This window comes from Ictalurus furcatus, chromosome 12, assembly GCF_023375685.1.
Source record: "Ictalurus furcatus strain D&B chromosome 12, Billie_1.0, whole genome shotgun sequence".
Lineage (NCBI taxonomy): Eukaryota > Metazoa > Chordata > Actinopteri > Siluriformes > Ictaluridae > Ictalurus > Ictalurus furcatus.
The window spans coordinates 26919087-26946916 of NC_071266.1; the positions used below are offsets into that span (position 1 = coordinate 26919087).

General features: G+C 42.8%; 2 protein-coding genes and 1 long non-coding RNA gene across 31 annotated transcripts in view; 2 read left to right on the forward strand and 1 right to left on the reverse strand.

Annotated features, from left to right (window-relative positions):
- The window catches only part of mast1b (microtubule associated serine/threonine kinase 1b), a 30218-nt gene extending 14085 nt beyond the window's left edge, over positions 1-16133 (forward strand). For all 4 annotated transcript variants that reach the window (XM_053638098.1, XM_053638099.1, XM_053638100.1 and 1 more), the window contains 24 exons: positions 191-269; positions 612-681; positions 1131-1291; positions 1852-1927; positions 2845-3054; positions 3816-3917; positions 4911-5043; positions 5448-5515; positions 5992-6068; positions 6736-6944; positions 7884-8022; positions 8263-8395; positions 8497-8662; positions 8756-8857; positions 8984-9106; positions 10674-10783; positions 10997-11151; positions 11239-11489; positions 11775-11969; positions 12270-12499; positions 12595-12717; positions 12810-12946; positions 13181-13347; positions 14845-16133. In XM_053638098.1, coding sequence (XP_053494073.1) covers positions 191-269; positions 612-681; positions 1131-1291; positions 1852-1927; positions 2845-3054; positions 3816-3917; positions 4911-5043; positions 5448-5515; positions 5992-6068; positions 6736-6944; positions 7884-8022; positions 8263-8395; positions 8497-8662; positions 8756-8857; positions 8984-9106; positions 10674-10783; positions 10997-11151; positions 11239-11489; positions 11775-11969; positions 12270-12499; positions 12595-12717; positions 12810-12946; positions 13181-13347; positions 14845-16133 — 4505 coding nt within the window. The remainder of the gene's footprint in view (positions 1-190; positions 270-611; positions 682-1130; positions 1292-1851; positions 1928-2844; positions 3055-3815; positions 3918-4910; positions 5044-5447; positions 5516-5991; positions 6069-6735; positions 6945-7883; positions 8023-8262; positions 8396-8496; positions 8663-8755; positions 8858-8983; positions 9107-10673; positions 10784-10996; positions 11152-11238; positions 11490-11774; positions 11970-12269; positions 12500-12594; positions 12718-12809; positions 12947-13180; positions 13348-14844) is intronic.
- On the reverse strand, positions 8389-21206 carry LOC128615779 (uncharacterized). Of its 22 annotated transcripts, XR_008387281.1 has the most exons (11): positions 20713-21057; positions 20517-20632; positions 19500-19575; positions 18627-19075; positions 18431-18543; positions 17035-17098; positions 14770-16920; positions 13128-13424; positions 11741-12957; positions 10691-11594; positions 9087-10247 (listed from the first exon to the last, which is right to left on the reverse strand). It is a non-coding gene; the product is annotated as an uncharacterized LOC128615779 (long non-coding RNA). The 22 variants fall into 22 exon arrangements; XR_008387286.1 differs by having other exon boundaries at positions 11741-11879; positions 12228-12957; positions 19500-21206; XR_008387288.1 differs by lacking the exon at positions 20517-20632 and having other exon boundaries at positions 20821-21056.
- A 21-nt stretch (positions 21207-21227) lies between these two features.
- Positions 21228-27392, forward strand: LOC128615776 (cysteine protease atg4da-like). 5 transcript variants are annotated; one of them, XR_008387269.1, is made up of 12 exons: positions 21228-21455; positions 22686-22863; positions 22961-23044; positions 23165-23338; positions 23417-23714; positions 23831-23892; positions 24351-24487; positions 24585-24663; positions 25003-25079; positions 25692-25811; positions 26095-26343; positions 26850-27392. XR_008387269.1 is itself a non-coding variant. In XM_053638103.1 (11 exons), the coding sequence occupies exons 1-11, from the start codon at positions 21429-21431 to the stop codon at positions 26260-26262; spliced, it is 1404 nt and encodes a 467-aa protein (XP_053494078.1). In that variant the 5' UTR covers positions 21228-21428; the 3' UTR covers positions 26263-27392. The 5 variants fall into 5 exon arrangements, 3 of the variants coding, with proteins under 3 accessions (XP_053494078.1, XP_053494079.1, XP_053494080.1); XR_008387270.1 differs by having other exon boundaries at positions 26882-27392; XM_053638103.1 differs by having other exon boundaries at positions 26095-27392.
- Positions 27393-27830: the final 438 nt, after the last annotated feature.

Genomic DNA, 27830 nt, shown 5'->3' on the forward strand with positions numbered 1-27830 from the left:
CGATTATGAGGCTAGCGTAGCTTACAGTTTAGAATTACGCTGCTCACACTGCTGGTTTGTTGTTATTACTGTAGCCTTACACACACACACAGTGATGTAATGTGTTAACATTGTTACTGCACTCAGAATTCATCATGTTACGCTATTGAGATTTTCAACATGGCTGCCATATGTCTTCCTGTCTGCACAGGAAGCAGCCCGTTGGACAGCCCTCGCAACTTCTCTCCCAGCAATCCGGCTCACTTCTCCTTCACCGCCTCCTCCAGACGGTACACACACACACACACACATACACACATACACACATATACACGCACACACACACACACACAAGCACACACCAACATACACACACACACACACACACACACATACACACTCACACGCACACATACACACTAGCACACACACACTCACGCACACACACACACACACACACACACATACATACATACACACACACATACACACACACACAAACATACCCAGACACACACATACAATCACACCCAGATACACACCCTCTAACACACACACACACACACACACACACACACAGACACACACATAACATGCAAGCTTACGCTGATTTATTCTCTCACTCTCTGTAGGGATGGTCGCCGCTGGTCTCTGGCTTCTCTTCCTTCTTCCGGTTATGGCACCAACACACCCAGCTCAACGGTACACACACACACACACACACACACACACACACACACACACACACCTTCTTCTTTTCTCCAAACTGACAGCTCCCTTTTAAAAAAAGGGGCATGGTTCAGCACTTCTGTTCTTGTTTGTGGGTGGAGTTTAATTTTATTAAGCTGTAATAAGCCTTAAAATAAGTGAGTGTGTGTGTGTGAGAGAGAGAGAGAGAGAGCGAGTGAGACACAGAGTAATGAGTACTTAATTGTCTTACTAATGGCTGTACTCTTTTTATGAGAGCTCTGCTCAATGAAATAGTTACACACACACACACACACAGAGCTCTGATGAGATTATTAAGATCCTGAAGTGTTCTTTGTGTAGTTTATGTGCTCTGAGTGCAGCAGTGGTGTTTCATTATCAACTATGTGCAAGTGAATTAAACAGGAGATCATTAAGAGTCTCTCTCTCTCTCTCTCTCTCAGTCGTCCAGTTCGTCTCAGGAGCGTCTGCACCAGTTGTCCTATCAGCCCTCCATGGACGAGCTGCTCTTCCTGTCCAAACACTTCGGCAGTAATGAGAGCATCACGGATGACGACGGGGGGCGGAGCTCTCCACACACACGCCCACGCTCACGCAGCCTTAGGTACACACACGCACACACACACACGATTGATGCATCCATATAGGACACATTCTGAGGATACAATGATAAATGTTTTGTATATACATTATTCCGTCCCTCCTGGATTTTGCGATCGCAGAAATTAACGCAAAATCAAGCAAACTCCGCGATGTTCGGAGGGGCCGAGTCGTGTCATGTGACATCATCACAACCCGCATTCAGCCAAGGCCCTCTTCGATTCACGTGCGTCGAACATGTACAAGTACAGCTAAACTAATTTACCAACAAACATCGCTGCGAAAGACAATTTCGTGCGACTGCACAGAGCTTTCCTGCCAACAAAGCACAAAAATCTCCGCAAGTTGTATCGCAAATTTGGAAGAAAAAAAACCTGCAGCAAAATCAAGCATTTCTGGCCGCGACAATCACAAAAAACTATCAAACTATAACTAGCTATAAAATTTCAGCACACGCTCCACATCAATTGCCATAACGTCTTCATTACAAGTCACACACTCTCTCTGTCTCCGTGTGGAATTTATCTTCCTTTTTGATTGATTAACATTGGTTTACCGCTGCAGCCCCGGGAGATCTGCTTCCTGCATCGACAACGAGATCATGATGATGAACCATGTGTACAAAGAGCGCTTCCCGAAGGTACACACACACACACACACATTAATGTATTTATATGAATTAAACCTAGACCAGAAGAATGGTCCAAGATTATAAAACATGTGAATTCAATTGTTTGAAATTCAGGAGCCTTTTATTTATAAAACGTCCTTCAGTTTCATCGTACATTTGTTCCTAAGGAAGGTTCTAACCCTTCACATGCGGGTGAATGTACACACGCAATGTTTTAGTCGTGCTGTGGAGCGCTTCATAAATCAAACAGTTGACCACATGTCAACCCGTTTCTCAGCTCCGCCCATAATTTAACTAATTTGCATATCAGTAACAGGCGCTCACATAGATGCAAAACATCTCAAAAGGCAACTTACAGTGAGTCTGAGTCTGACCGTCTGAGTGCGACGCTCTTTTAACAGAAGTGCAGTCAATAGCTGAAGATGATGTGTTCTGCGTTATGAGGGGTTCAGAGAATGAGAATATCTGGGTCCTGTACAAACTAAACAACAAACTAAGTGCACCAGACCAGTTAAACTAATCTACACACACACACACACACACACACACACACACACACACACATATATATATATATATATATATATATATATATATATATATATATATATATATATATATATATATATATATTAACAGAAGCACAACTCCTGCTACATGAATAAATCTCATGCTTGAGTTACAGCAGAACTCTGCAGTCACTAGGAAAAAAAGCTTGTACATCATCAGGTTGGAAACGTGAGAAACGTTTTCATGTCAAATTCTCGGTTTATAAATCTTTACCTAGATGTGATTTTTTAAATTTATGACCATTTTAAGATCAAATCTGTGAAACCAGTAAAAAACTGATAATTAGTCAAGAATGACAGGAGATAAATGTCTACTCTGTGTGTGTGTGTGTGTGTGTGTGTGTGTGTGTGTGTCAGGCGACGGCTCAGATGGAGGGGCGTTTAGCAGACTTTATCCACTCGTTCTGTCCGGACAGCGTGCTCCCTCTGGCTGACGGGGTCCTGAGCTTCATCCACCACCAGATCATCGAGCTCTCCCGAGACTGCCTGAACAAATCCCGAGACGACCTCATCACCACCGTATACTTCTACGAGCTGCAGGAGAACCTCGACAAACTGCTGCATGATGTGAGAGGGAGTGTGTGTGAGACTGTGAGACTGTGAGTGTGTGTGTGTGTGTGTGTGTGTGTGCGTCTTCCTGTGAGTCAGCAACACAGTTTTGCTGACGGCTATTTTCTGTCCCTCGCACTGAGAGCTCTGTATAATGAAGCGCTCTCTCTCTCTCTCTCTCTCTCTCGCTCACTCACTGACTCGCACTAATAAAATCAGCAAATAATTCCTGTCTGTCTGCCTATTTTTTTTTTAGGAAATCTGTCTCTTCATCTATTTACCTCTCTATCAGCCTGTCTATGTAACTGTGCATTTTTCTTCTTATCTGCCTGCCTCGCTATCTATCTGTGTGTGTGTCTATCTATCTATCTATCTATCTGCCTCTCTATCTATCTATCTATCTGTCTGTACAATGAAATATAGTGAAAGTCAGTTGAATGAACACATGGAGGACGTCAGTTGTTTTGGGTACTCTAGTATCTTGCTGAGTAAATACATTTACCTCTCGCTCTCTCTCTCTCACACACACACACACACACACACACACACACACACACACACACACACACCTTCTCTGTGTGTCCCTGGCCTGTGTGTCCTCATGCTTTTTTTTTAATATCTGGGTGTCATATCTCTCTCTCTTGGTCTCTCTCTCTCTCTCTTCATTTCCTCTTGCTCTCTCCCATCACTTTCTCCTCCGTTCAGTTAATTTTAGCAGAGGTAAATGCGAGGTCATCTTTCGGAATAAACAGTTTTTCGTCTCTCTGTCTGTCTCTTAGGCATACGAGCGGTCAGAGAGTTCAGAGCTGACCTTCATCACTGAGCTGGTGAAGAAGCTCCTCATCATCGTCTCTCGCCCAGCACGGCTCTTGGAATGTCTGGTTAGTCCAAGTTTTCTCATCGTTTCAGACGAGCAAGAATAATTAACAACAACAAAAATAAAAAGATGTCATATTAAACACCATTGCATTATGGGTAACACATTTTTTTCTTTATAATATGCCAACGCATGTTATATTACAGATAATGTGATAACTTTGTGTTGCTAGCTAGGAACTTGCCTACTATTAGTATGATTAGCAGTTATCGTAGAGATAGCATCCTTCATTAATTACTACACTGAGCTAAAGCAGAGGACGAGGACGCTAGACACAATACAGATAACATGGATAACTTTCGCTAAGTTATAAAAATGCATTCGCTTGTGAAACTTGCCTCTCCACCTCTCCTTAATGCATCACTACTCAGCACTGCTCCGTTCCAAATCGAATTTCTGCCCTGGAGAACGCCGTCTTTATGCGCTATAATGTTACTGCGCGAGAGAACGCAGCAGCAGCACAGACAGACAGACAAACAGAGACAGACAGACAGACAGACAGACAGACAGACAGAGAGGAACCAGCATGCGATCACATTTGCATTTAGATTGAAAGTCCTCCTTGCTGTGTGTGTGTGAGTGTGTAACAGCGATCAGTCTCCCCCACCCCCCCACCCTTTCTCCACACTCCGAGTTACTCATGCTAATAGTTCCCAGCGCCAGCGTCTGATTTAAAAGTTCCAGCCTCTCTGTCTGACATTAGGATAAATGGAAAATCCATAATCCCTGCACGAACACTGCCAGATAAAAGCAGCAGCATCGCAGCGTTATCAAAAATTCAGAGAGCAGCTTGAGTGTGTAAGCTGCATCAGCGACAATAATGAGTGTATCACAGACCACACAAAGTTTAACAAAAGGCCTACATCACACCAGCACAACTTCTTTTAGGACGAGAGGGCCTTTGTTTAAAAATCGTTACACGTTGAAGTCCGAGGCCCTTCGCATTGCGCTGAACAGGAAGTGTGTCACAATGAAACGTTTCCCCCTTCTGCGGTAGGAGTTTAACCCAGAGGACTTTTACCACCTGCTAGAGGCAGCCGAGGATCACGCCAAAGAGGGACACCTGATGAAGACGGACATCCCACGCTACATTATCAGCCAGCTCGGCCTGACCAGAGACCCTCTGGAGGGTGAGACACTGAGACACAGACAACAATACACCTAAGACATGTTCATGTGTAGAATTAAGCACTGTGTGTTGTGCTGCTAGGAGAAAATAATCAGTGACAGGGCAGGTTTCGCTCTGTAGTATATAACAGCACGACCTGGTGTGTTTTATTCCCCTTACACCACGGCAATTATGAGTTACACGTCATACATATGATCTATTTAATGTTGTGGAACAAGTACAAGTCCCCGTGAACAAGCGGTTACTACTCAGATAATAGCGTATCAGAACGAGCGCATTAACGTACAGTAGAGCTGCTGTTCTAGAAAATTCATCAACACCTTCTGACCAATCAGAATCAAACAGCACTGTGGTGGAAATACATGGACTGGTTTAATGACGCACACGCGGTCTCTGGTTTTTCAGAAATGGTCAATCTGGAGAGTTATGACAGCGAGGGACCCCTCACACCCGAGACGGACGACTCTACAGAGGTCAGCACACACACACACACACACACACACACACACACACACACACACACATGCACACACACACACACCCGGGAATATATATATATATATATTATATATATATATATATGTGCACACAGTGTCTAACTTTACACTTTGTCATCACGTTACCTACATTCCTAATCTCGTAATTAATTACTGTAATTCGGTCACTTTACAGACCAACCAGTTTTCAGCTGCAGTACGTAATAATTTATATATTTGTATGATTATAAGAACACATACATTTTCATGGGCTCGGCTCAGATTCTTTTCAGTACTTTGAGGAGTATAACTTGCCCATTTCTGAACTAAATATCCAAAAAGCTTATGGATAAGATGGTCGTTATATGAATACGATGAAGCTACAGTTAGCCCTAATGTTTCAGATTGAGGCCACTGAAGTGTTTAACTTCCCAAAACTGTTATGTGCGGCTCTTTAACTCTGTTTCTCTTAGGGGAAGATGAAGGTGATGAAGCCTCCCGGAGAAGCCGACTTCCAGACCATCAAACTGATCAGCAACGGTGCATACGGGTGAGAAACGCTCCAGTCCCACCATGCAGTGTCAGTCCAGTCCTATAATCCTATATATCTCAAGTTCAAGTTCAAGTGGTTTTATTGTCATTTCAACCATACACAGTTGGTACAGTACACGGTGAAATGAAACAACGTTCCTCCAGGATCACGGTGCTACATAAAACAACACACTAACCACATGAGACACAGAATTCAATAAGATCTACACATTTCTACATAAAGTGCTAACAACACAGGACAGTACAGTACTACTAAAACAGGACAATAGGCACAGTGAGTGAAGTGTAGCACCGAACAGTACACAGTTTTATTGTGGAAGTGTCTGATATAACAGGTAGTGCAAAAGATAGGTACCAAGGAGAAACAATATAATTTAAAAATGGTATAAATGTAAACATAACATGCTATGACTTAGTATTCAACAAATTAGATTATTTCCATTCATAAATACATGCATTCATTCATCCAGGTATCCATCAGTTCTATCTAAAATCCATTTACACTGACAATTTGAAATGGAATGCTTCAAAAGAAAAAAAAACATCCAGTCCACTGAAATAGTTTACATCCCCCCCTTTTCTTGAAATGCTGAGTGTAAGTTATTATATATATATATATATACATATATATATATAAAAAGCTGTGTGTTTGTACGTGTGTTCAGGGCGGTGTACCTGGTGCGTCATCGGGAGACCCGTCAGCGTTTCGCCATGAAGAAGATCAACAAGCAGAACCTGATCTTGAGGAACCAGATCCAGCAGGCCTTTGTGGAGAGAGACATCCTCACGTTCGCCGAGAACCCATTCGTGGTCAGCATGTTCTGCTCCTTCGAGACCCGCAGACACCTCTGTATGGTCATGGAGTACGTGGAAGGTGAGACAAACCAAAACACACACACACACACACACACATACACACAGAAAAATATTCAGTGTAAATGTCAAAGTCAAATTCCTGTGAAAATTGGTCAGGAGATCTATAGAAACAAGACCTAATGCAATTCCTGCAAAATAGTCAGGAGGCTCATGTGTGAACAGAAGGTGATACATTACTGGGAAACACATACTGATACCATTTTCTTGTGGGGGGGGGGGGGGCTGCACTAAGGCTCAGACTTATAGATATGAATACAAGATAAAACTTGCCATGAAACAGCTGGGTAAACTCAGACAAATTGATCAGGGACAGCTGTTATCAGGGTGCACTCGTCGCCTGTCATCCTCCTTGGCCCTCTACAGGGACACTCTGGAGTGAGTGAGGACGTGGGAGTCACATGAGTCCTCCATCTGCACAGGCTCAGCACAACAATCATAAAAGTGATGCTTCGATAGATCACTTGCTTTATAAACAGGAGAAAGTTTTATGGCCGTGCTGCCAGATGTTCCGTGTGCGCTTGTTCGAGAACCTGTATAAATAAGACACTTCATGTGCACAAAGATGGAGCAGGTCAATGTTCCTCATCAGCTGCTTCCTCAGAAAGGATGTTTTGTCATTATTTAGGCTTATAAAGGTCACAGTTCAGTGGTTTAAGTAGTTTTTAAGGGTCCCAGGAGACTCACGCATGCTATATCCACAGTGATTTTAACAAACTGTAGGTACATACTGTGATTCAGTGCTGGATAAAAAAAAAAATATATATTCCTTAGATAATCCTCATTGTGTTACACACACACACAAAAGCTAAATTCATTTCTTTTCTCTGCAAATAGAAAACATGAACAAAGAGAAATTTTCCCAGTGCCACTTGTACAGTAGGAAGTATATATTTGTAGAACAGAACATGAGCAGTAACTACAACTCCATGTGTGATAGGAGGAGACTGCGCCACACTGCTGAAGCACATCGGAGCTCTGCCTGTAGAGTTGGCACGCATGTACTTTGCAGAGACCGTCCTTGCTCTCGAATACATCCACAACTACGGCGTGGTGCACCGAGACCTCAAACCTGACAAGTAAGACAGTGTAGAGTGGACCGTGCGCACTACCTAGGGTCTGTTAGTGGTGTAACGGTGTACCACAACGTGATGTACACATATATTATATAGACTGTTCTATAATTATACTGTATAGAAACAATCTGATAATATTCTCAAATGTCTCTGTCGCTCTCATACTGTCGCTCTCCACTTTTCTTTCTTCCTGTCTGTCTCTCTCTCTTTGTGTCTGTCTTTCTCTCTCTCTCTCTCTTTCAGTCTGTTGATCACATCTATGGGACACATTAAACTGACGGATTTCGGTTTGTCTAAAATGGGTCTGATGAGTCTCACAACAAACCTGTATGAGGGCCACATCGAGAAGGACACCAGAGAGTTTCTAGATAAACAGGTACACACACACACACACACACACACACATACACACAGGGTCAAAAAGTGATGGGCCAGCAGTGTTTTTGTCCAGATGATATGCGTCATTCTCTCCCTCAGGTGTGTGGCACGCCCGAGTACATCGCCCCAGAGGTGATCTTACGGCAGGGGTATGGGAAACCTGTGGACTGGTGGGCCATGGGCATCATCCTCTATGAGTTCCTGGTGGGATGTGTGCCTTTCTTTGGGGACACACCTGAGGAACTGTTTGGCCAGGTTATCACAGGTGAGAGACTAAAAACACACAAACACACAGACACACAAATTATATGTTTATCTAGCTTTATACCACTATAATGCCCTGTGTGTGTGTGTGTAGATGACATTGTGTGGCCTGAAGGTGATGAAGCACTCCCAGTCGACGCCCAGCACCTCATCTCTGCCCTGCTGCAGACCAACCCACTGCTCCGCCTGGGCACAGGTACACTCAGAAACAAAATATAGATTAAAATAAGCTAGCTAAACTAAACCAGGCTAAACTCTGGTCACACTAGGCACAGGAACTCTAATGCTGCATTTATGTGTGTGTGTGTGTGTGTGTGAGCAGGAGGTGCAGTAGAAGTGAAGCATCAACCGTTCTTTGCTGATTTGGACTGGAACAGTTTACTGAGGCAGAAAGCTGAGTTTGTACCTCAACTCGAATCGGAGGAGGACACCAGCTACTTCGACAGTGAGTACACTGACCATGTGTGTGTGTGTTATTTATTTAAAAGGTCAGTATGTGTGTACATTTAAGTTCATTTCACATAAACCACAAATGGTATTTATTCACCCACAGTCATTTATTTTTTAAGGTCAAATCCCACATGGCTTCCTATTTACTATACGCATCGATCAGCCATAACATTAAAACCACCTGCCTAATATTGTGTAAGTCCCCTTGTGCCACCAAAACAGCTCTGAGCCATCAAGGCATGGACTACACAAGACCTACTGAATGTGTGCTGTGGTTTCTGGCACCAAGACGTTGACAGCAGATCCTTTAAATCGTGAGGTGGGGCCTCCATGGATCGGACTTGTTTGTCCAGAACATCCCACAGACGCTCGATCGGACTGAGATCTGGGGAATTTTGGAGGCCGAGTCAACATCGTGAACTCTTTGTCATGTTCCTCAAATCGTTCCTGAACGCTTTTTGCAGTGTGTCAGGGGCATTATCCTACTGAAAGAGGCCACTGCTATTAGGGAATAGCATTGCCATGAAGGCGTGTACTTGGTCTGCAACAGTGCTTAGGTAGGTGGTATGCACATGGCTGTCCACGTAAAAACATGATTCATCAGACCAGGCCACCTTCTTCCATTGCTCCATGGTCCAGTTCTGATGCCCACATGCCCATTGTATGTGCTTTTGGCGGTGGACAGGGGTCAGCATGGGCACTCTGATCGGTCTGCAGCTATGCAGCTCCATACCCAGTAAGCTGTGATGCTCTGTCTTCTGTCTCCTGTCTATCAGAGCCAGCATTAACTTTTTCAACAATTTGTACTACAGTAGCTCTTCTGTGGGATCGGACCAGACGTGCTAGCCTTCACTCCCCACGTGTATCAATGAGTCTTTGGTGCCCATGACCCTGTCGCCAGTTCACTGATTGTCCTTCCTTGGAGCACTTTTGGTAAGTTCTAACCAGGAATACCAGGAACACCTCACAAGACCTGCCATTTTGGAGAAGCTCTGACCCAGTCGTCTAACCGTCACAATTTGGCCCTTGTTAAAGTCTCTCAGTTCCTTACGCTTGCCCATTTTTCCCGCTTCCAACACTGACCGTTCACTTACTGCCTAATACAGTAAATATACCTCACCCTTCGACACCTGTCGCTGTAACGAGATAATCAACGTCATTCACATCACCTGTCAGTGGTTTTAATGTTATGGTTGGTCAGTGTATGCTAACTACATAGGGTACAGCATAGTAGCACTATAACCTGTATGTAGTGTCTAAATGAAGTAATCAATTGTGTAAATATATAAAAATTCATTTTTTTTTAAATCTAAAAGGTTGTGTAAATTGTACTTAAATTGACACATCTACAGAATATAATCATGAATAAGATAATTATTTTTATATTTAATTAGAGAATTAATAAATTTTATGTCATATTTGTCATGCATTTATTTTGAGCCTTTTCTTTCACCAAAAGTCATTTAGACCAAAAGTTCAAGACGTGTGTTTCAATAATCATATTTGAGTGCTGGAGTGTTATAACTCCTCTCTCTCTCTCTCGCTCTGTGTGTGTTTTGTAGCACGTTCAGACCGTTACCATCACATTCACTCGTTTGATGAAGACGACACCAACGACGACGAGCCCGTCGAGATCCATCGTTTCTCCTCCTGCTCCCCTCGCTTCAGCAAGGTTACACCTCCTTTTCATCGTTCTATCTGTACTTCTAATTGTCTATCTCTTCCTCCGTCTCCTCCCTCACACTCTTCCTTCCTTCGCTTCCTGTCTATGACCATAAGACTTGTTCTACTTACTAATTTCTATATTATAAGTTGATAAGGATTACGTGTAGTGTTTATTCACACTCAGCCTTGTGTGTGTGTGTGTGTGTGTGTGTGTGTGTAGGTGTACAGCAGCATGGAGCACCTATCCCAGCTGGATCACAAGCCTGTGGTGACCCGCCGGGAGCCGAGAGGTCATCGGGAGGACCGGGCAAAGAGGGAGAGCCTGGGCAGCTTCACTCTGAGAGACAAAACATGGAGGACTGGCTCTCCTGAGATGTGAGTGGAGCGTTTAAAATACATGCAAATGATCCATCATAATCATTCTCTTGGTGACTGAGGGCATTGCGTGCTGTGTGTGTGTAGGAAGCGCCTGTCCTGCTCAGAGTACTCCTTCACCGAGTCCGACTCCAGTCCCCCTGGTGTCCGCCGCCGTTTTTCTGCTCTCATGGACACACACCGCGTCTCTTCTCCTCTAGAGACGGACACGGACACACACATTCGCCACGCGCCGGTCAAAACCAGAGGGACGTCGCTAGAGGGCGCAACGATGGCATCTGGCTCAGGTGTGGGCGCCGCCGAATCCTCCACTGCGGCACCGGCGGCACATGGATTAGGTGTGTGAAGCTTCCCAGTGGTTTTAATCAAAATGTCAGTATCGCCATGGAAACAATAAACAAGCATGATGTACACACTGGGTGGTGCTTCGCACAGAGCAGTTTCTATGGCAACATGCACATCATATAAAAATAAATACACTGGTCACTAACAGCTAACTGGGCTTAATCATTTTCAGAAAAACGATTTTGCTGTCGCAGATAATAGAATAATTTTTTTGGTCATGAGATGTAGTTAAATATATTGTTACCCCCTTCCTTCTGTACACCTGAACGTTTCTACAGATAAACTCCTGAAGCCTGCAGACGCAGCTGTGACGTCAGCACCGTTTGGACCCAGGGCCCCGAGTGACGTGGTTCTGCGGCGAGCGCGACATCAACACCTCTCTACTGATGGAGAGAAACACACTCAGACTCGCTCGGGCACCAAGGTCATAAAGTCAGCCTCTGCCTCAGCCTTATCCGTCATTATACCCGCAGGTACCAGCAGGGGGCGCTAACCACTCATTACTACACACCATTTCACCACTATTACCTTGTCTTCTTCATTATTTCCTTCTTTAATATGTGTTTCTTTATTTATTTTTATTTTTCCTATTTTTTCTTTCTTTGTTCTGTCTTTACTATTTTTCATGTTTATTTTATATCTGTATCTTTCTTTACTTCCTTATTTCATTTATATTTCTGCCTTTCCCTATTTATATTTATTTCTCTATATATTCTTATTTATGTACTTACTTCTGTTATATTTATGTGATTTAAGCTTTTTGTTTTCTGCAGTGGAGCAGCATGGGACGTCCCCATTGGCCAGCCCCATGTCTCCCCGCTCCATATCATCCAACCCGTCGTCCCGCGACTCGTCCCCCAGCCGGGACTACTCTCCATCCGTCAGCACTCTGCGCTCTCCCATCACCATCCAGCGCTCGGGGAAGAGGTACGGCTTCACGCTGCGCGCCATCCGAGTCTACATGGGGGACACCAACGTCTACAGTGTCCACCACATGGTCTGGGTAAGAGAGCCTCACACACACTGAAACACCAACACACCTTGCGTTGCCTCTTAAATAAGTTCGATTCATTTACTGTTTCTACCATCCGATCACAGCACGTGGAGTGTGGAGGCCCCGCCCAGGAAGCAGGTCTGTGTGCCGGTGACCTCATCACACACGTGAACGGAGAGTCTGTGCACGGGCTGGTTCATACAGAAGTGGTGGAGCTGATTCTGAAGGTACAAGGGCCTGAAAGGGACATCTGCTTCATCATGTTTCTGAATGATTTGTATAGAGCAGTCATTTTAAGAACACTCTGTTTTGTGCTCAGAGTGGGAATAAAGTGACCGTGACCACGACTCCGTTCGAGAACACGTCCATTAAGATCGGACCGGCGCGAAAGCCCAGCTCCAGGGCCAAGATGGCACGACGCAACAGGAAATCCATCACCAAGGAGGGACAGGACAGGTGACATGCACCTATTAGCTATTAGACGTTACTTGGCTGTAAATTTAATTTTCACTAAAACCAGACATCAAACTTAAAAAAAAAAAGTGGTTTCCATGGTGACTGATTAGCTAATTTATCTATCATGTTTACATTGAGCAAGTTTAGATATGAATTCTATCACAATACTTTACATTCTTACCCTTCTTTTTTTCTCTTTCCCATCCTAATCCCCTATCTCTCTCTCTCGTACAGCAAGAAGCGAAGCTGTTTGCTCCGTAAGATCACTAAGCAGTCGAACCTGCTCCACACCAGCCGCAGTCTTTCATCTCTGAATCGCTCGCTGTCGTCCGGTGACAGTCTTCCAGGCTCTCCCACTCATGGCCTGTATGCCCGCTCACCCCCTGACTCCGCCCACCTCGGTCAGTGACTCCTACTATAATCTAGTGTACTACTACTGGACTGCTAGATGTTCAAAATGACCTGGAAGACTGAAACCCTTCACACACACACACATAATCTACTGTTTATTGATTAATAAGTAAAAGTCTTTTCTTAAAAGACTCCTGCTCAGTATGTTTTGTTTATTCACTTTGCTTGGAGCATTTCTACATTAGAATCTAACACAAGCTTATGTTGAATTATTCTTGGTTGTAAACGGATTAACAAGACACACTGTGTTCACGTAAAGAAGCCTCGGTGAAATGATGCTACACTGAAGTATAAAAGATCTTAGTTTCTGATGTTCGAGCCGCTGAAGCTGACGTGTTTTTTTTTCTCTGTTGTGGATATTAAGGAAGTGTGAGAAATAAAACTTTATAATTTACTTTGTTGTGCTATTAGTCTGGTATTTGTGGCCTAATATTGATCAAACACTGAGATTAATATAAACTATTATTAATGTTAACAATTATATTAACCAGACTGTTAATCCAGTGTTAGTAAGTCATGTTATTAATTCATATTAATAACCCATTTATTACCAAATTATATTAGTATATATGATTAATAAATCATTGTATTCATACATTTAACCCAGTATTATAATCATAATACCCCAATAGCCCAGTTATTAATGATTATTAGCCCAACATTAACAAAACAATAAACTCAAATTAACTAGATATTAAACTGGTAGCAATTATTACTAGTAACTATTAATCCCACATTAACACAAAATTAACCTTAACCTGACTATTTACCTAATTTAAAACGACATTGATTTAACCTTATACCAATATTACTTATATTAGGAAATTTTAAAGTTTTGACCCAATGGCTGAACTACTTACAGCAGGGGTGTCCAATCTTATCCGGAAAGGGCCGGTGTGGGTGCAGGTTTTCATTTCAACCAAGCAGAAGCCACACCTGAGTCTATTGAAAGCCAAACTCAACTGATTAAACAGGTGGAATCAGGTGTGGCTCTAGCTTGGTTGGAATGAAAACCTGCACCCACACCGGCCCTTTCCGGACAAGATTGGACACCCCTGACTTACAGCATTTCTGTGACCTTGAACCCATTATGTACCTGGTATTAACAAGACATTATTCTTGCTATTCTAATATTATTCATATTATTAATATTATTAATCTGAATAATATTATCTAATATAATTTTTTTTAAATACTTCTCTGGTTATCTGCTCAGCTCAGGTGCAAGTCTGTTTGGATAAAAGTGTCTTTCAAATGAATAAATGTAAATGTGAAAAGTTTAATATTAACCCAGCTGTATTATTTCTCAGTCTTAATTCCCCAGCACATACTGTTAACTATTACTATTGATATTAACATATTAACTAAAGATCTTATCCACATATTAACTTAGCTATTAACCTGACACTAACCAGTCCTTAACCAGACCCTCTCTCTTTCTCCTCCCCCTCTCCCCTGTCTCTCTCTGTGTGTCTCTCTTTCCTCAGGCATGTCGTCCCAGAGCAGCTCCCCGGCGTCCTCCACTCCGAACTCTCCAGCTACGTCTCATCACATGCGCCCAAGCTCTCTGCACGGCCTGTCCCCTAAACTGCAGCGGCAGTTCCGCTCGTCTCGCTGTAAATCAGCCGGGAGCGTCCCTCTCTCCCCACTGGCACACACTCCCTCACCGAGCACACCCAGTGCCACACCCGCTTTCCCCGCCAAGCTGCACTCCTCGCCGCCAATAACACGGCCCCGCTCACCTCTCCTCACACGGGTGCAGTCGACCGAGAAGCCAGCTCCGCCCTCTCCCCCATTGTTTGCCTCCTTTCCATCGACAGCGGAGAAAAAAGGTGGCCTGAGGAAACATGGCGTGGAGGAATACCGCATGCTGCAAAGCCTGCTGGAGATCGAAGGTGAGAACACACTCTCAGACACGCTCCAGATGACAAACAAGCAGGACTCGCCTCCCGTTCCTGACTCGACACTAAGCAAGAAGGACAAACCGTCTGAAGTAACAGGAACAACAAGTTCTTCTCAAACGCACGATTCCGTCAAAGCCATAACTACGGCAAAGCAAGACAAATTTGCGTCAAAGAGCCCGGCTATGCAGGCTTCAACCTCCGATGTGAAAGAAAAACCTGGAGGAAAGATGCCATTACTGAGCATAGACACTGTTGTGCCAAAAACACCAGACTGGCAGGCTGAGGGTGGAAAAGAGCGAGAAAAAGGAAAAGCAGCATGGGAGAATGACTCGAAAACTAAATCTGGGCTCGTGGAATTGGGCAAGTGTGTGAAAACCCCCCAAACAGTAGAGGTCAGAGTGGAAGTCGGGAGCGGAGGTGGCAAGTGCAAGGCTAAAGCTCCAGCACCTCCAGTGACGGACGCAGGTGTACTCCAAATGAAATCCAAAGAGGAGAAGAATTCGGTCCATTCCGGTTCGATCCGAACCCTCCGAGACGAGCGCTCTCACTTGGAGGTTTTGGAGGAAAGCCCGGCTTCCCCGTCTCCTTCCACTCCATCTCCCAGCACTGGAAAATCCCGCACAATCTCCCCCGGTGACCGCTCGAGCTTCGTCACTCAGCTCACCAGCGTGGCCAAAACCGTGCTCGGGCCCATGAAGTTGGGATCACAGGACGGGGGGAAAGGGAAGGACTCGAGCACCAAAATGAGCGAGGACAAGCGGGCTGGGACGTTGGGCAAATCCGAGGCATCATCTGGGGCCTGGCGCATAGCTACGGGAACGTGGCCTGGACCAGGATCCTCCAAATCGAAGAGCTCTAACAAGCATTCCTGAACTTCCTGCTTGTGATGTTTGGAGAGAGATGTGAAGTAAGAGATACTTAAGCGATGACCCAATTCTTCCACAACCACCAAATCAACACTTATCCAATACAAAAAAGGTGCTCTCAGTCTGTTGTTGTTAGATGCGTGTGTGTCTAGACGGTTTTTAAAGATGCAGTATGTAACTTTTAAGGATTCACAGAAAAACATTTTGTAACCTTGGTAGTAGCAAGTAACATGTCTGTTTACATTCAATTAATATCAAAGTAATGCCCAGGGTCGTGGTGTCAAGCCTTGATGACCTTTGACCTTTGAGTCAGAATAACTCATTTACTGTTTTAGGCTTTTCAGGGCAATGTCTGGATTTTGCCAAGTTCAATAAGGGTTAAGGTAGATTTAGTCAGTTAGTCGCACATTTGATCATGTGACGTCAGTTTGACAAATGTTAGCTGAATAGCAAATTTAGCTACAAAGTATCACAATATTGCAATTATCTTTATTAAAAAGAAGTTATATACTGCAGCTTTAATGTAAATGTAACACCAGATTAGTGTACAGCATAAAAAGCGCTGTGTCTGTGTAGCTGCATGTTAGATATTGTGAATAGAAAAGAAATTAACAGAGAATATGATATGTAAAAAAAAAATAATAATACTAATACTACGCAAAGACCTGATGCTAGTGAACATAGTACACATCCGATTGTCATAACTGCCCGGTCTCTATAGCAACAGCATGTCTGTGATGTCATATCAAATGCTCTCGACACTGATAGGTGGCAGAACCTGTCAATCATCTCTCTATAGCAAAATGACAAATAAATAAATATATCAGCGTACTTGAAGATGCACAATACACAGTCTGAGGTTTGCTAATAAGGTGGAATGAACGCAATGCTATATTTCAGTTCTTACACTCGTAAACACCTGATTGGTCCTACATTCCCAGCTTGCTACTGATCCATTTCCTTGACGACACCTGTGGTACACACAGAGAGTGGGTGAGGCGTAAATGAAGTGTTTAATGTCCCAGAGAATGTGGAGTAAAATAGTAAAATATTTTAAATGTTTGTATGACACCACAACGAGGTGTTCTATTAAACTAATGTTCTAGTGGGCGTGGCCAACTGTTCTAATGAGCAGGCTTGATTGACAGCCTCTTTAATTAAGACACCCTAAACACAGGATTGTTTAATCCTCCATTTACCAACTCCCAATTATAGAGTTATCACAGAAGCTACACTTTTAGTACATGAGCTTTCCCTCGCTAATGTTAGCTTTCTCTCACTAAGGTTGGCTTTCTCTCTCTCGCTAAGGTTGGCTTTCTCTCACTAAGGTTGGCTTTCTCTCTCTCACTAATGTTAGCTTTCTCTCACAAAGGTTGGCTTTCTCTCTCTCACTAAGGTTGGCTTTCTCTGTTAGCTTTCTCTCACTAAGGTTGGCTTTCTCTCTCTCGCTAAGGTTGGCTTTCTCTCACTAAGGTTGGCTTTCTTTCTCTCGCTAAGGTTGGCTTTCTCTCACTAAGGTTGGCTTTCTCTCTCTCACTAAGGTTGGATTTCTCTGTTAGCTTTCTCTCGCTAAGGTTGGCTTTCTCTCTCTCACTAAGGTTGGCTTTCTCTCACTAAGGTTGGCTTTCTCTGTTAGCTTTCTCTTGCTAAGGTTGGCTTTCTCTCTCTCTCTCTGGTAAGCTTTCTCTCACTAAGGTTAGCTTTCTCTTGCTAAGTTATCTCTCTCTCTCTTTCTAAGGTCACTGAGGTTAACTTTTTCTATAAGCTTAGCTTTCTCTCACTAGGTTAGTTTTCTCTCATTAATGTAAGCGTTCTCTCTGAGGTTAACTTTTTCTATAAGTTTAGCTTTCTCTCAAGGGGTTAGCTTTTATTTGTTGCTCAGAATTTAGACAGTTTAAATAAAGACTCAGTAAGAATAAAATCAGTGTGGGTGGGACAAACTGACATCAGCCTTGTGATCACACCACCCCAGGCGCTGATTATTTTTCTTACTTAGACTCACATATTTTGGCTCTCTGGGGCTTTAAACACAGAATGTGGAGGGAAAATGTTAGAACAACTTTAACTTATGAATTATAGAAACAGAGAAAATTATCTGCTGTGTGTGTGCGTGTGTGTGTGTTTTGAACTCTTCCTACATATGCAATGAGAGATTTCTCCTTGTCTAATTTAACGTAGTTGTTTTTTTGGCACATTTTTCCTTTCCTATTTCTTACTTGACTACATTTTATACTGTGTGTGTGTGTAGATGTGATTTCCGACAGTTAGTAAGTGGCAAATAATGTTCAGATTTGCTTGTTTACACTGAGTATCGCCCTGCATCTTAGTTGAAATCCGGAATCCATCGTGTCACTAGATGAAGTGTGTTTCCATGTCACGTTGTGCTGTCACGTTTGTGGTTGTTTTACAGTGCAGTCTGTAATGTTTAAAGGTTATATAGGTGTCATTAAACAATATCAATATCAAAACTTCATCACCGCCCTCCACCTTCACGTTTACCTTGTGCAAAATGCAACGACACGATTACGATGTGCTTAAGTGCTCCGGAGGTATAGTTCGGCTCTAACCTGCCCCCTTATGGACAAAGCTTTTAATCATTTAATCCTGCAAAACATGTGAGACCAACTGAGGCACAATGGAGTTCACTAGACTTCTGTTCACATTTTTCTGGCCCTGAAATCAGTCCCACCCTCCAGGTAGAACAGACCTGCTCAGCTCCTCCTCTTTTCCAAAAAAGTCACACTACTGTAGGTTCAGCAGATAAAGCTCGTTGGTGATTATATTCACAAACATCAGAGTGCTCGAAAAGTTACAAATGGTCCCTTTAATATTTTACATTTATATTTTTGGCAGATGTTTTTATCCAACGCACATTAGAATCCTATCCATAACAGTTGAGGAAAAACCACTGCGATGTTAACGGCTTGTTCCACGTGTCAGAGCTGTAACTGTAGATAAATACGACATGATGAAGGATGACGGAAAACTGATAACGTGGTATTTCGTTTTGCGACTTCAAAATATTCAGCGTAACAGTAATGACATTTTCCTATCACTGTCATCCTATCTTTCATCATAAGTTATGACAATAGTTTCAGAAAATAAACATTTACAGAATGAATTCAGCTCAGTATAGTAAATATTTTTAATATTTGTTTTGTTACTGAACAGAACGGCGAGATTTCCTTCTCCGATTAAGACACGCAATTGTTTAGATTTGTACCCAACAAGCTGCCTAAACGAAACACACAAGCACGTCATTTTTAAAGGTTAAAACGTGACACGATGACAATATCTTACAAATTCTCTCATGTCATATCACATTAAACACTTATTGATACACGTGCTCACGTTTTATTTTAGCAGACTTACCTTCCAAGAGGTGTTGCTAAGGTACTGCGTGTTCTGCTCTGCTCTGTGGTAATGAACTCCTGTCGTAGATGATGTTCTGTGTGTGTATATGTGTGTGTGAGAGAGAGAGAACGGTTTGAATGTCTCTGGGTCTAGATTCATGTAGGCGTGCATTGTTTTCCACTTTGTTGTTATGGATTAAAAACCACTGTAAAGATGCACTTTATTTATCTCCTAGATTTAAAGGGGGTCCAAGCAAAAGTGACAAGGTGACGAGGCTCTGTGTGTGTGTGTGTGTGTGTGTGTGTGTGTGTGTGTGTTTTAGGAGTTGTAATTTTGTTTCCTCTACTAATATGCACTGTACAGTTAAATTTAATAAGTGACAGATGTTTGAGCCGAGTTGATCCTTGACAATTTGCATTTTTTCCACCAAAATTGTTCCATCAATTTTCCCCCAAATGGCCACAGGTCGTTTCCAAGTTGTTCAATATTTTGTGGGGTAAAAAAAAAAAAAAAAGCCAGTTGCCCGTCACATCTCATTGACACTGACATTCAGGACATTTCCACCTGCTGGCCAAAGTGCTTGGACCCCTGGAACAGCAGTTTTCATTTGTTTACATATTGCTGTGGAGTTTTAGGTTTTTTTTTTTGTTTGTTTGTTTTTTTACTGTGTTGCTGTATTAGCGTGTTCATATTCAGATCCTGTACATGGATTTAATGGATTCTTCCTTTAACCAGTTATTTTTTATTTTATTTTTTTTGCATTTTTATAATGGAATGCTTTTTTTTTTTTTACTGTTTATTTATTTATTGTTTACAAGATTCTTTTTTCCATTTCATTTTCCTCAGGCAATGTTGTGAAGCAGTGAAAAAAGAGGCTTAAGTGCAGTAATAAAAATAAATAAAAAGATTTCAAGTGATTAATGTTGTGTTTCTGTGGATGTGTGCAGTACATGAAGTGTTTATACATGGTTTATACATAGTCCACAGTTCTGTCGTTAACAGATTCTTATGTGTGTGAATAAATGTGTTACTAACCTGCTCATGAAAGACAGAAGAGCTGAAAGAAGACTTTCCATCACCAGCTAAGCTAACAGACGGTTAGCTAACTTAGCTACCTAAACTAGCCTCCGCGTCCCTCAGCACACACTGACCTGATTAACCCGAGTAGTTTACTTTTTAAAATATGTACCCGGATTATTAAAATTAATACGGGCATTTTCACATTTCATACCTCATTATTGGCTTTCTTTTCAACTGCTGGTACATTTTATGTTAAAAATAAAAGACTTTCGAAGTCGCCTCAGGGCTGATAGTGACTGGGATTTCCCGCTCAGCTCACCATTGCCATGGGAATCGGAGGAGCGGGTGACAGATAAAGCTCTGCAGATGATTGACATGGCGATCCACCAATCACAGCTTAGACACTAGGAGTCACTTAGCGGGAAGCAGCTTCCTTACAGCGACCGAACATTTATTCACCTGCTACTTTATACGTTTTATACGTTTTACACGTGACGCTACCGTCCCGAAAACATTCCAAAACACACGTCACATCGTCCCCTGCTCTGTTTCTACCGTCTCCAGGACGACAGAATGGTTAAAACTGATTATGCGTTTGCATCATTTCTAAAAACTTTTATGTGTTTGCTTGTTTATTTATTTATTTATTTATCTAACACTTATAAATATGAAACCTATAGCGCTATATAAATAATTAAACGCAACAATTATTATTAGACACGGGTTTTGTTTCCGCCTTTGACCTTTATTTGAATCTCTCTGATTGGCTTCCTCGACTGTGACGTGTACTGTTTCAGCCAATCAGCTGCACGACACGTCCAGCGTTGCCAGGCGAAGAATGGCGTCAATAGGAAGTGAAACTTAATGCAGTTTTGGCGTCAGTTATGCTGGACGTGTTGTGCAGGGATCCTCTCAGATTGAAGAGTGATGTTTTATAATACAGATAAATCCACGGTAAGTGTTTATTTGAATACAATCTCTAATCTGTAACGGCTGGTGAATTAATCTCAATCCCTCAGCTGCAGTAATAACGCTGCTAAGGTTCAGGGGGAGTTTATTGATGTTGAGACTGTGAGAGGGTTGGAGTCAGGTGTAGCATTGTGTTAATTAGATATATTAATATTTAATAAGTCATCACAAGGATAGTAAGGCAAACAAACGTGTGTGTGTGTTGTTAGTTGTTCTTTGCTAAAGAGCCTATCATCACACACGTTGTTCAGTTTAGAGCAGGGGTGTCAGACGCCAGGGGGTTCAATCCGGCCCGCAGGATGAATTTTGAAAGTGGAAAAAATGCATAAAAGACACGAACTAGAAAATTTTAAATAAAATGCTATTCCTAAATTTTCCGCTAGGGGCGCACTGTTTTAGTCAGAGTGGAAGACCAGGCACGATTCTGGGACTCAGACCGAACAGCAGATGGCAGCAATGCGCCTTCTGCTGTTTATTATTACGGTGTAGTCTACCCTATTTTGTACTCACCCCCACACCCTCATTAGCCAAAATGTCTTTGCCAAAAAGGAGAAAAATGGATACACGACAAATTTGCCTCAGTGGGCTTAGACACATTTTATGTGCAATGTAATGTTAGTCAACAGCTTCACTACAAGAATTGGGTTTGGTGGAATCCTATTGTTCATGCAATGCCATAAATTTTAAAGTGCATTACTATATTTTTCAGTTCCAAATACCTGTGACTTAAAGTTTTTTGCATTTGTACAAACACTGTGACCAGTTGTAATGCACACATGTAAATGGTAATCAGAAGCAAATTGCACATGTTTGTCTTAAGAAATCTGATGTTGTTCATGATGTTTTGTAAAAGGATATTTCATTAAATATGAAGATTTTCCTAATGTATTTGTACTTCTTTGCACGAAAACAAAAGGAAAAACATGGACTTATTGTTATTTATAGGTAATTATGCCATGATTTTACTGGCCCAGTCCACTGGACAGCTAATTAGGCTGTATGTGGCCCTTGAACTAAAATGAGTTTGACATCCCTGGTTTAGAGTAATGAAAAAAAAAAAATTAACACTAAAGATGTTTACTCCTAGGTTTTTCAGCAGGACACACACACAGTCTAATAGCAGTAAGTCCAGGTGAAGCAAAACACCTCTTATGACTGTTGATGCTAGTTGCTTGGATAGGGATCTCAGGTTGACATGGTGAGCGGTTCCAGCAGAGCCACGTGATGACCACTGTATGTCCTGATGAAGTAAACTCCACAGAAGACCTGGAGTCATTTGAGTTCCTGTCGCACCCCGAACCTACAGAGAGCACACACTCCTCAGAGGCAGTGAAGGACAAAGCCAGGCTGAGGAGCAGACTCGTGTCGGCATGGAACAGTGTGAAGTACCGAGGTGTGTGTTAACCAGCGCTGCGGTTCAAACAAGAGTAGTAGTAGTAGTAGTAGTAGTGTGTGTGTGTGTGTGTTTTACTGAACTCTGTGTGTTTCAGGCTGGACTCTGAAAGCTAAAGCCCGTCTGAGTAAAAACTCTCCTGTGTGTATGCTGGGTTACACCTACCACCTGAGCAATGAAGGTGTGCATCACCTACACACACACACACACACACACACACACACACACACACACACACACACACACACACACACACACTATACACTCTCAAATGTGTTGTGTGTGTATATGTGTGTTTTAGGTGAGAAGCAGCAGTTCCAGTGTGTGTTCTCGTCTCTGTTCTGGATGACGTACAGAAGAGGCTTCTCCTCACTGCATGGTTCGTCTCTGACCTCAGACAGTGGGTGGGGCTGCACACTGCGCTCTGCCCAGATGCTGCTCGCACAGGCACTAGTGCTACATACACTGCCTCCAGGTATACACACGCGCACACACACGCACACGCACAGACACTGTCAATCATACTCGCATGCTCACTCTGTCCTGCTCTCAGGTTGGACGTGGCCTGGAGCTCGTCACCAGACCAGAGACGACCTGGAGCTCAGACACTCTCGGCCCCTTGTGCTGGGATTGGGACGGAGCCAGAGGGTGGGGAAGAGGAGGCGGAGTGAGGGTGCCATACTGGATGAGGGTGAGGATTGGCAGGAGAGTGGACACCGGCGTCTGGTGGCGTGGTTCGGGGACACGCCGTCCGCTCCGTTCAGCCTGCATCAGCTGGTGGAGCTGGGGCGGTCGTCTGGGCAACGTGCAGGCGAGTGGTACGGCCCGGCTTTCGCTGCACACATGCTGAGGTAAGACACAGTGGCAGTGATCACTGTTTTCTTCACTTCTTTAATGCATGCTGCTGTTATTTTCGTGTCTGTGTGTGTGTGTGTGTGTGTGTGTGTGTGTGTGTGTGTGTTTACAGGAAGGCAGTAGCAGCATCTGAAGTGAGTGACCTGGCGGTGTATGTCGCACAGGACTGCACCGGTGAGGTTTTATTTATTTATTTATTAAACAATTTTCTGAGCATTATATTAAGTTACATATAGAGCCACTCCTAAGAAGGGGAAAGAGGGGGAAAAAAAAGAAAAGAATTAAACAGCTGCCAAGCATCAAATAAATAAATAAATAAATAAATAAATAAATGTGGAAAAAAATAACCAAAAGTAGTGATAAGTCTTTACCCCACAGCGCTTGAGTTCTGGATTCTGATTGGTCAGAAGGTGTTGATTAATTTTCCATAACTGCAGCTCTGACATTAGTGCAGTTATTAGTGTTATAGACATTAGTGTTATATTAGTGTCATGCGTTATAACACGTCTCTATGGTAACAACAGTAACTCCATTATTTTACTGCAACTACACAATACAGAGTGTGTGATGCCAGTAGTGAAGTATTAGCAGTATCTCTTTATCTGTGTGTGTGTGTGTGTGTGTGTGTGTAGTGTATGTAGGAGATGTGATGAGACTGTATGGAGAAAGTCGGTGTGAGCTCTCGTTGAGATTTCACTCTGTTATTATCCTGGTGCCTGTGAGACTCGGCGGAGACACACTCAACCATGTGTATGTCCCGTATGTGAAGGTATGGTCACACACACACACACATGCATGTACACACACACACACACACACACACACACACACACACGTGTTGATATTTTCTTTGCTTGATCCTGTAGAGACTGCTTCAGCTGAAGTGCTGTGTGGGAATAATCGGAGGAAAGCCGAAGCACTCGTTGTATTTTGTCGGGTTTCAGGGTGAGTGAGAAATACTTGTTTCTGATTGGCTGGTACACGTTTCTTATTTTGGGGATTGACAGAAACGTTGCAATCAGGACTTCAAGGCTGAACTACAGCAAGTCTAACAGAACACAAACGGGGCTACACCAGTAGGGGGCGCTGAAGTGAAACCTATGCCTCATAATTAATGCTTGTTGATTTGTTTTTATTTAATTTTTTCTCTGAACAGAGTTTGGGGAATGGTGTTTATAACCTGGAGTGATTTATTATCCGGGAAATATGGACAATCATGATGGTCACATGATCATGAAGAGCTGAACTGTTTTTATTTTTGTTTTTTCCCCTCTCTCTAATCAGATGATCAGCTGCTGTATCTGGATCCTCATTTCTGTCAGGCTGCTGTAGATGTCAGTCAACCCAACTTCCCCTTAGAGGTACGGATATGATTAACTGCTTTTGTTTTACTCACAGTATACACACAAGCACTGAATCTGAAACGTTCAGTAAATCGGTCCGTTTAAAACGGATATAATTTGATAAATGAGATGAAACGTTGTTTAAATGCCAGCTGAACTCAAGAATGGGCTGGTGGGTGTGACCTAATATTCTAATATTGGTGTAATAGGCAGTGAATATCCTTTATAAAGTGACGCTGTACGTTTTTTTTTTTTTTGGTCACAGCAGAGCTTTCAGAGTTAAAGTGAAACTTTTCAGGAAATCGCAGTGATGTCGAGCGCTTTCTTGCCTCCCTGCCAATCCGTTTGTAAGTCAGGCAGCAAACGGGAAAAACAAAGATGGAGGACAGTATTGGTGAAGCGAATTAGACTTATTAACTGGAAAATTAACTCAGTTTCTCTGGATTTTTCTGTCATCAAATCTACAGCAAAGCCAAACAACCTCACTGTCACCAGAGTTACACCAACTGTTTATTCCAGCTGCGTTACTCGGAATGATAAATCTGATCTCGAGAGAAAGCGAGGCTAGACGATTAGCTGATGCTGGATAGCGTTGTTATGGTTACAGTGTATGTTGCTGTGTATTTGCAGTCGTTTCACTGTAAGACGGCGAGGAAGCTGCCCTTTCATCGCATGGACCCCAGCTGCACTCTGGGTTTCTACGCTAAGAGCAAGAGGGACTTTGAAACTCTTCGCTCTGACGTCACCATGGTAATACAGGAAGAGTGCACACACGCGTCACCTTCTCACCCAACACACGCTGCCTAAAATGTGCAACCGATTTTAATTTAATAATCATCTTTTAATTCTACTTCAGAGTGTCACAAAAGATAATACACAACGGATTACTGTTAACACGCCCTCGTCCGCACCGTTGTGGGTTTCCCGACGCCACCTTTAGCGCCACTCCGTTACACTGTTCGCTTTGGAGGAGTAAGGGATCGTGTTGACTTGGTATCCGGCCGGTCCTTCACTCCTCCGTTTCCTCCTCCAGGCTCTGACCTCGTCTACGGACACATATCCCATCTTCACCTTCATGGAGGGCAGCGGGCAAGACCAGCACGAGCGGCTGGAGCTGACCTTGGACCCAGAGGTGCAAGTCGCACGCAAAGGGAGACAGAGGAGTAAGCGGAGCAGCACAGACGAGTTCGTGCTGCTGTGAACGCTCGTTCGGGCGCAGTAACGTCCGTTCATGGATAAATGACTGAAATCAGAATATATATTTAAACACGATTATGCTCAGGTTTGTACACATCAGTCACTAGTCCAGGGCTTATGATCGTAAACCAGCATTTTAGATCATAAATGTGACATGCAGTCTTCAACAAGCAACTATAAGCTTCCAATTAGAGACTGTAATCTTCCAATTAAAGACAAAGCTTATAGCTAATGACTGTGAGCTCATAGCTATCGGCTATAAGCTTCCAGTACTTCTTAGCTAAATTAGCCTCATAGCATTAGCGAACATGACTTGGCTGATTGACTAAATTCAGGGGAAGTGAACCAGAATGTTCTTTAATTTAACACACTACAAAATACAACTGTAAAAAGCAAGCATGTTTGTTTTTGCAACACTGATTGAAAACTGTAAATAGCTAAATCTCACACACACACACACAATTTTACCCCAACATTAGCACAGCGTATTATAAGCTGTGTTCTCTCATTATCGCAGCGAAATGCATTATGGGAAATCATTTTACAGGATTCTTTGACTCTTGTGCACTTTATTGTTGTTCTTTGAATCAGGTGTGTGTTAACCAGCACCACATTAATGCCAGGTTCACAGGAATGTGGGCGGAACACTGTCACGAGATCGCAAGTCCGGAGCCCAACGATGCCACATCCGTCCATGGCTATGTATATATAGAGAGAGAGTATCATGCTGCCTTGAGACACGGCATGGGCAGCATTTGGAAAAGATGTGGTTCGCTGGCTTCACCTAGCCATCACCTTCCCTGGTTGGTAGCTGGTGGGTCAATTGAGGGGGAAATGGGCATGAATATGTGGGTGGTGTTTTTTTGGGGTTTTTTTACATTTATTTTGGGTTTCATGTCACTGTCTCTGTTTTTTTTCTTTTATTTCCAAGTCAAGAGTGTGTTTTGTGTCACTATATAGTTTTATATTTACATAGAAATAATGATGAAAGAATTATTTTTGAAATAATAACTAAATCTGTATGTGAATAATTTCTATTTTATTTTAAAAACTGGATGGGCTAGACGTGTGGAAGTTGTGTTGCATGTATGTAACTGGTTTGGTAATAAACAGAAGCGAAAGTCGTGTGTTGGATTTGAGAAATGAGAGTGAGCGTTTGTAACTCGATCAGCGTGTCACTCGTGAGACGGGATGCTTCTCCTCACTCGGCTGAAACCGGAGCATCTCCTAAAGCAGCAGAGAACGATCAGTATCAGGTATTCGGTTGTATGGCACAAAGTACAATTTTTTGACACAAACCTGTCTTTCCTGCTGTGTTGTACAGTGAGAAAATCATTTACAGTGTTTGTCTTGGTCCAGATGTGTCTCCATCAGCCAGGACATGGTCTTTAGACATTCTTTATATACTTTCTGAATACAAAATGATTATGCTGTCTTTTGTAAAGACCCTCAGTCTTAAGATGTTCTATGAATATAATCATGTTCCTATAACTGCACATCCGGCAGTGTTTTATTCCTCTTGTACAACAGCGATTGGCCAATGATTGCAATTCTTTATTTATTAATGAATGA

Coding starts and splice junctions, on each gene's coding strand:
- LOC128615776 (XM_053638103.1), top strand. CDS start 21,429: ATGTTTTATAATACAGATAAATCCACG. Junction 23,339..23,416: donor GCTACATACACTGCCTCCAG/GTATACACACGC, acceptor TCCTGCTCTCAG/GTTGGACGTGGCCTGGAGCT. Junction 24,664..25,002: donor GTATTTTGTCGGGTTTCAGG/GTGAGTGAGAAA, acceptor CTCTCTAATCAG/ATGATCAGCTGCTGTATCTG.